Source organism: Urtica dioica, chromosome 10, assembly GCF_054948205.1.
Source record: "Urtica dioica subsp. dioica isolate 48M chromosome 10, U.dioica_male_clone48M_v1_H2, whole genome shotgun sequence".
In the NCBI taxonomy this organism is placed as follows: Eukaryota; Viridiplantae; Streptophyta; class Magnoliopsida; order Rosales; family Urticaceae; genus Urtica; species Urtica dioica.
This window is the reverse complement of record NC_142765.1, coordinates 18,439,883-18,448,845: the sequence shown is the minus strand read 5'-3', so window position 1 is coordinate 18,448,845 and position 8,963 is coordinate 18,439,883. Positions and strand designations below refer to the sequence as shown.

Sequence of the window (8,963 nt, the reverse complement as noted above, 5' to 3'; positions counted from 1 at the left end):
AATAGGTCATACCCAAAAGACTTTCCGAGATAGTGGATTCGGCTTTGCTGGTCAGAGTAGATCAAGTTGAAGAGAGCCACGATGACAACGCTGGTCATCAGAGATACGAGGTGTCAAAGAAGAGGGATTTTGGAAGTGCTTGCAGTCAATCCTTAACATCGGAGTTTCGTTTGTCAGAAGAGAGGCCGAATGAGAGGATAAACATTGCCGAAGTCGTCAAGGAGCTACAACATGTCAAAATCACATACATGAGCAACTAGATAGGTAAATCACTAGTATAGTAATTAAGGATTTTGGTTTTCTTTGGTAATGAAGAAACCACTCTGTTGTGAGTTACGCTTTTTTTTTTTTTTTTGGTCATATTTGCAGGTGGTGGAAAATTGGAAACTGAACTGAAAACAATATTCACTCTTTCGAGCTCCAGTTTTAAAAACTCCAACAATAATAAATATTATTACTGTATTTGAACCATAATTTTTAGCTTTTATATTTCAGAATTCGCTCTTGTAACAAGTGTCTGATCTTTTTGTTTCTCATTTGAGTTGTACGTGCATCTTAGGTTACTTATTCAAATTATCAGTCTGAGTGTTTGGTTTATATGTCCATTTCCAACGAGCAATTTTCTTAAAATTTTATTTGGTATGTGGTTTTCCTTCTCAAACGACCTAAAAGCAATCCCAATAAATGCTATCAAGATGCTTGATTTATTGGCTGCTTTTTTTCTATGCATTAAATTAGAGGAAAAGACCTATGTCATAATGGAAATTTGATTTGAATTGATCCCGTCAAAAAGCTCAGACCATTTACTCCATTTTCTCAGCATACAAGAAAATCTAATTTAACCTTATTGCCTATTTATTTATTTATTCAGAATTAACCTTATTGCTTAAGCCAATGTTCGTTTCTATAAATTAAAATATTATTTTTCTTAATTAAAGCAAATTATTTCTTTTGATAAGTCTAACTTGGTTAAATTATGATTTTATAATATCAGAGAGAGATTTTGGGTAGTAGTTATGCAATATTATCTTTATGTTCTTTTTTCTATGTTCGAAGCCGGCATCTATTTGAACTATCGATATGATTCCAAAATTATTTGAACATATAGGATATTCTTATAAGAAATTGCTTTCAATTACCACCATTTGATAAAAAAAATAAAAAAAAAATTCAATTTCCCATCAAAGTCAAAATTTGGCCAAAAATACTAATAAACTACTTGTACAAATACAATTTTATCATCAACACAATCTCAATAATTGACATCTATTGTTGACATCTGTGAGTTTTGAGTTCTCTATTTTTTTTTTTGAATAGTAAGGATTTTCCATTAAAATTGGATAAAAAACCTATCAATACAGGAGAAAAACACCATAGTACATGGATTACCAAGACCTAAGTCGAGGTGAATCTAACACTAAAATCCGGTAAAAGTACGATATGTGCAAACTTCCGACAACGGAAAGAATTACAAGCACCAATAGAGCACACAAGAGGCTCGTTAAAAAACCCAAAGATTGGCGATGGAAAAATCCAACCAAACTTGGTCCGATAACCGCGAAAAGGGTGGCTCTTCAACCTGCATAGATTAAAACCTAACAGGAAATCCACATCGGGATAGTGGACGACGGCTAATCCGCCCCCAAAACAAACCAAACCAGACAAAACGCTGTAACAAAATAATCGAGTCTCAAATATTTTTAAAGCAAAAAAAAAAAACAAAATAAAATTTAAACCCGCCACCAGAGATCGATAGCCTACACCGAAGAGCCTCGCTTCATCGTCCCCGTTGCCGAGGAACCACGCCACTGCATCGTCGGGACCGCGCCGCAGAAACTCCGTCGCCGAGGAGCCACTCCACAGCGTAGTAGCCGCTGCACCAAACCGCTCTGTCCCCTTCGACATGAACCTTTGCCTCGCAGAAACCGTCGTCGAGGAACCGCGCCACACCGTCACCGGCTCCGAGGAGGCACGCCACAGCTCCGTCGCCGAGGAACGTCGCCGCACCGACTCCGGGGAGACACGCCGCAGCTCCGTCGAAGATTGTCGCCGCGCCGACTCCGGGGAGACACGCCGCAGCTCCGTCATCGAGGATCGTCGCCGCACCGCCTCCGGGGAGACACGCCGCAGCTCCGTCACCGAGGATCGTCGCCGCCCCGACTCCGGGGAGACACGCCGCAGCACCGTCACGGAGGATCGTCGCCGCACCGCCTCCGGGGAGACACACCGCAGCTCCGCCACCGAAGATCGTCGCCGCTCCGTCACCGAAGACCATACCGCAGCTCCGGCTAAATGGCGGTGGTGGCGGACTGGCTGCAGTCGAGCCCAGTGGCCATGCCCATCAGGTCGGTCTTCGACGGCCTCATCCGAGACGGCTCGGCCGAGTGGAGAAGACTCTGCGAGAGCAACGACTGCCTCGAACGCTTCCCCGACAAACACTTTGACCTCGATACCGTCCTCGAAGCTGAGATCCGACCCCTCTCCGTCTCCCCCGACCAATCCTTCATCGGCTTCTTCCGCCTCGAGGCCGGCCTCGACTTTCTCCAAGGAGCCATGTCCTTCGACGACATCTGGGAAGAGATCCGCGCCGTCGAATCGCCCGCGCCACACCATGAACGCCAACAACCCACCACGCATGGCCGCCTCCGGCCATGGCATCGCCACCGAGGATCCGCGATCGACGACGCCTCGCCAAGCTCCCACCGCCTCTCCTCTGTCAAGCTTCGATAGGACTCTCTCACACCGGTGGCGTTTCATTATTTATATCTCCACCCCCAGAGCCGAAGGCACGACGGCGAGCGGCAGAGGCCATTGCCCGTACCTAGCCCCAGGGGAAGAGTGGCGGCTGCTGTGTTTTATGTTTTGAAACCCTAGAGGAAAGAGATGAGAGAGAAACTCTTTGGTAACTTAGTATCTTTACTTACTTTGATGAATGAACTTGCACATATTGAGTTTTGAGTTCTCTATTTTTTTTTTTTTTTAAAACAGTTCTCTATTTGTTGACATAAATGTCAACAATCGACATCTATTGTTGACATTTATGTCATAAATTGTTGACATTAATTGTTGAAGGTAAAATTGTGTTTGTACAAATGACTTAGTAGTATTTTTTGCCAAATTAAATTTTTTGAAAAATAACGGCATAACATAGACCAAAGTTACTACTAAGTCATTTGGCAAAACATATGGAGTTAGATATTATTTGATATGGGCTCGAAATGGTGTTAGATTTAATTATTTATTATATTTTTATATTAGTTTTCTATTTTGCTATCAACCCTATGTGAGAACTTTATTTTACCGTTCCAAGTCAGAGTTTTCTAAGATGAAAAAAATGTGTTTATACGTGGTTTCAGTTTGCCTTACTTTTGACCTTTTGGTTTTTGAATCAAATATATCCAAACTTTCACAAGTTGACTACTTCGTACATTATTCGTTGTTGACTTCCATGATTATCTTCTCAACCATATGGAATTCAATAAGATAAAATCCATGTCATGTCAAAAGCTACTTTCTTTGTGCATTAAATTCGAGGCGAAGACTGACTTTCATTGCTTGTAATATAATCCTCACACTTGTGTTATGATTTACTTCATTTGTCTTATAATATTTATAGACCGTTTCGCTTCTCTCTTGTTGGTCTTTAATATATTTCATAAACTTGAGACTGTCACTGCCCAGAAATCACAAAAAACACACATTTTTTTTTTAAACAGACACATTTACAAATCCTCAAAAATCATCCAAAAATCAAATCATCGTTCTTTGTTACCTTCAAGTTAATAATACCATCAGTTTTGGGTGATCTCTCAGATGTACTGCGGTCATTGATAACTTCCAACCAGGTAAACTCGCCTCCTTTTTTAATTTTGAAAAATTGTACGGATTAAACTACTACAAACGTCGAGATTGTAATTTAGCTAACGCTTCAAATATGTTTGGAATATAACCACAAAATCTTATGTGCCAAATTATTTTCTTTATAAATTTTTTGTTATATTTTGGATATTTGTATAACTTTTTCAAATAAACCAAATATTGGTGTTATTTATCAAAATTTGAGTTTGTATATAGCTAGTAACTACATAACCTTATTTTTTAGGGTCCATTAGGAAAATAGCCAACTTAAACATTTGACATTGCTAAATAGACAATGTTTCGTAAATCTTTGGTAAATAACCACTTTCAGATGTAAATCTTATGTAAATAGCCACTTTCATATACCAAACGTTGACTATTTACATAAGATTTACATATGAAAGTGATTATTTACTTAAGATTTATCAAATGTTGGCTATTTAACAATGTCAAACGTTTAAGTTAGTTATTTTCCTAATTTTCTGTTTTTTTATCCAAAAACCAGTGTAATAGTTGAGAAAAAACAAATCACAAACTCTCTCGTAAACGTTAGCCAAATAGAAACTAGTTAATATTTTAAGACCATAATTGTTTATGCTCCAAATCTCTTAATGTGTGCTTGTTATAGAATATCTTTGTTTGGTTTCAATTTGCCTTCCATTTGGCTTTATAACGAAAATAAAAATCCAAAATACATAACATTCATATATAAAATGCGTGTAAAAATTAGGGCGAAACAGGGGAAGAATTTAACTGATCCATACTTATAATCTCAAACTTAAGGAGAAACTTTAGTCATTAATTTCTCAAACTCTCTTCAATTCTCTCTCTCTCAGTTGCTTGGACATCAAGCAATGGAGCTCTCAAGGGCTGCAAGGCTATTATTCATCTCGCTATGTTCTTTTGTTGCCGCCACTTCGGCCGGAGGAAACAAAACAGACCAAATATCGTTGCTGGAATTAAAGGCAAACATAATCGACCCCCTCGGAGCTCTAAGCACGTGGAATAAATCCACACACTTATGCGAATGGCCTGGAATCACATGTGGTCATCGCCACCAAAGGGTCATTGGTTTGCTAATCAATTCGAGTCAACTCAGCGGCCGTTTATCTCCCTTTATCGGAAACCTGAGCTTTCTCAGAACTCTGGACCTCAAAAACAACAGCTTTAGCCACAAAATCCCGGAGGAGATTGGCCGTTTGCATCGGCTTCAGACTTTGTACATGGATGACAACTCCTTCAACGGAACAATTCCAACCAACATTTCACGTTGTTTCAGACTCCGAAATCTTCACCTCGCAAACAACAAGCTTTCCGGAGAAATCCCTTCGGAAATAGGCTCGTTGTCGAATCTCGAACTACTTGATCTAGGTTCGAATAATTTACATGGTGAAATTCCGAACTCCATTGCCAACCTTTCCATCACTCTCAGTGCGCTTAAAGTTCCTCGCAACCGTCTCAGCGGGTATATTCCAAGCAGCCTTGAGAGGTTGAAAATGATATGGCATCTTGATTTGGGACAGAATAACTTGAGCGGGAAAATCCCTCCCTCGATTTACAATCTTTCTTTGATTCAATTTTTTTCAGTTCAAACTAACAAGCTTCATGGAGAAATCCCGTCTCGCTTGGGCAACGAGTTGCTTCCAAAGCTTGAAGTGTTTTTATTCCATACCAATTTGTTCAGTGGTCCAGTGCCTTATTTTTCAAATTCTTCAAACCTCGAACACTTTGAGATCGCAACTAACAGCCTCACCGGAAAAGTTCCCAAGTTCTCAAACTTGCTCAATTTACGGATCTTGTCTATCCAAGAAAACAACCTTGGAAGCGCGAATAACGATGACTTGAATTTCCTTGCGTCCTTAGTCAACTCCACAAATTTGGAAGTATTATGCATTGAAGATAACAATTTTGGTGGGAAATTACCAGAATCCATTGGAAACCTGTCAACTAATCTGTGGCGTATGACGTTCGGAGATAATCATTTCAAAGGAAGCATTCCAATTGGTATCGAGAACTTGGTGAGCTTGGAAGTGTTAGGAATTGAAGACAATCAAATGATTGGTCCAATACCAATCTCAATCGGTAAACTTCGAAAGTTAGGCATGCTTTATTTAAGCAATAATAAATTGTCTGGTTCTATCCCATCTTCTTTGGGAAATTTGACATTGCTCAATCGATTATATCTTCGATCAAACAACTTGCAAGGAGTTGTACCTTCAAGCCTTGGAGAATGCAACCAATTGGAGTTATTGTCTCTTAAGGGGAACAACCTCACCGGTCCCATCCCGAAAGAAGTGGTTGTTCTATCATCTCTTTCCCTATTTTTAGATTTGTCCGACAATCACTTCACTGGTTCTATACCAAACGAAGTGGGTCAATTGGTAAATCTTTGCAATTTGGATTTCTCAAATAATAAGCTATCCGGAGATATACCGCAAAGTCTTGGCATGTGCGAGGTTTTGGAGGGCTTGTATTTAAACGATAATTCATTGCAAGGCAGTATTCCAGAGTTTTTTAGTTCTCTCAGAGGACTTGAAAGAATCAACCTTGCTAACAACAACTTGTCCGGAAGGATTCCAATCTATATGGAGAATTTTCGCTTCCTTGAAATTGCAGTTTTTGCTAACAATAATTTTGAAGGCGAAATTCCCACCAAAGGAATTTTCTCAAATGCAAGTGCAATATGGATGGAAGGAAATTCAAGGCTTTGCGGAGGTATACCTGAATTAGATATGCCCAAATGTCCATCCAAGCCGAACAATAAGCACAAACATTCTGATAAGATGATTTTATCGATTGTGTGTGGAATAGTGGCACTACTACTTTTAGCTCTGCTGTCGTGGTTGCTTCATCGGACGAGGAAAATAACAAGGCGGATTATTTCAATCAAATCACTGTCTGTTGTTTCATTCTTGGAGGTATCATACGCAGATCTTTTGAAGGCCACTTCTGGGTTTTCAGAACAAAATTTGATTGGTATTGGAAGTTTTGGGTCGGTATACAAAGCGAATCTCGTAGCTCAAAATAACCCTGTCACGGTTGCTGTCAAAGTCTTGAATCTTCAGGCCACGAGGGCGTTGCAGAGTTTCGAGTCAGAATGTAAAGTCTTGGGGAGCATTAAGCATCGGAACGTTGTCAAACTTATCACCGCATGTTCGAGTATTGACTTTCAAGGAAATGATTTCAAAGCTCTGGTGTATGAGTTTATGACCAACAGAAGTCTAGAAGAGTGGTTACGCCCGAGACAAGTGCACGTTTCAGAACAAGAGAGACATTTGAATTTCATTCAAAGATTAAACATTTCCATCGACGTTGCTAACGCCCTTGATCATATCCACAACAATTCCCATATGTCGATAGTTCACTCTGATCTAAAACCGAGCAATATTCTTCTGGACGATGAGATGAGTGCTCGCATCGGCGACTTTGGATTGGCAAGATTTCTCGAAGATCCTACTAGCTTATTTTCATCTACCCAAAGTATCTCCATCGGGATAAGAGGATCGATTGGTTATATTGCCCCAGGTATAACATCTTCTCTATGTAATATATATGGTACGTTTATTATTCATATAAATACCTTATTAAGCATATACATTAATGGATATGCAGAATATTCAATGGGCGGTGAGCTTTCAATTGCCGGAGATGTTTACAGCTATGGAATCCTTTTACTCGAGATGTTCACGGGAAAACGTCCCACCGATGAGATGTTCAGAGATAGTTTCAATCTTCACAACTTTGTTAAGAGGTCATTAACCAAAACACTTTACCAGATAGTGGACCCAACTTTGGTGGTTGATGCTGATCAAGTGGAAAGAGAATCGAGCCATAAACGCAACAACATCGGTGCATCAAAGATATGCCATGTGGACATTAGTTTTTGGAACTGCTTGAACTCAATCCTCAGAATCGGAGTTTCATGTTCAAAAGAGAGGCCGAAGGAGAGGATGAACATCACCAAAGCCGTCAAGGAGCTACAATGTATCAAAATCGCGTACATGAGCAGCAAAATAGGTAAGTCGTGTTTTTTTCTTTTACTTCATTAACCATTATATATATATATATATATATATATATATATATATATATATATATATATATATATATATATAAAAGCTTAAGCCCTAATTATGTTTCACTGGGGTAATACTGATGTTATTGTTCTTTTTTTTGTAATGAAAAAAAAAAATACTCTAATATTTAGCTTTTGACATAATTTTTTTTTGTTTAATCTCTGCAGGTGGTTGAAATTTGGAAGCTGAAATAAACATACAGTTCAGTCTCTTAACCTCGTCCAACAAATACAGTTATATCTTTGATTTTGAACTTTAGTATTTAAGAATTTGCTCTATCAGCAATTTCATATTTCTGTACTTTTTATTTCCGCTGTTTACAGTGAACTTTTTTTTGTTGTTGGTGCAAATATCTTGTGTGTCAGAGAAACTGAAGTTAATCAATGGTAATGAGAAAGTCAATAGTTTAGTTTCTGTTTTGTAAGAACTTTGTTTTCTGTTTTTTTGTTATTGAACAAAAAAAGAAAATGTGATGAGTTGATCTTGAAAAGATGTTGGTCTCTACGTTTTGTTTTGCTTTGTTTTACGGAAATTATTTTCGAAATTCAAAGAACAACTTTCTAAATAAAACATATGACATTGTATGAAGAACAGAGAACTGATTAAGATTTTCTTTGTGAAGAAATTAATAGCAATATAGCTCTTTGGCTTTCCAATTATTTTTTACGATTTCAATTCGATTTACCTTGGTGTCGTTCCCGAGATTGGCCTACTTTGCTTCAAACTATCCAAAGCTTTCATTTTGACTTTTAATCCATTTTCTTTTTCTATTTTCAAACATGAAAATTTTGAAAATTTACCACTACCTCCCTTACTTTGTACTCATAAGTTAACATATTCAAATAAGATTTTATTAGCACAAATTAGGCAATTTAGTGCATCATCGCAGTCCTATCAACAATTGCCATACTTGGTGTCCTTGGTCAAGTGCCCGAAAAGAAATCTAAGAAAGAAAGGTGAGAGGAAACTTACCACATCGATAATTGGTCTCTCATATAGTTCATTGACTCTTTGTTTAATTCAAACTTC

General features: G+C 38.5%; 1 protein-coding gene across 1 annotated transcript; it reads left to right on the top strand.

The window, feature by feature from the left end:
* The first annotated feature begins 4,712 nt into the window (after positions 1–4,712).
* Positions 4,713–8,109, top strand: LOC149383707 (uncharacterized). The gene is made up of 3 exons (XM_089627887.1): positions 4,713–7,383; positions 7,471–7,875; positions 8,102–8,109. The coding sequence occupies exons 1-3, from the start codon at positions 4,713–4,715 to the stop codon at positions 8,107–8,109; spliced, it is 3,084 nt and encodes a 1,027-aa protein (XP_089484013.1).
* Positions 8,110–8,963: the final 854 nt, after the last annotated feature.

Coding starts and splice junctions, on each gene's coding strand:
- LOC149383707 (XM_089627887.1), top strand. CDS start 4,713: ATGGAGCTCTCAAGGGCTGCAAGGCTATTATTCATCTCGCTATGTTCT. Junction 7,384..7,470: donor GATTGGTTATATTGCCCCAG/GTATAACATCTT, acceptor ATGGATATGCAG/AATATTCAATGGGCGGTGAG.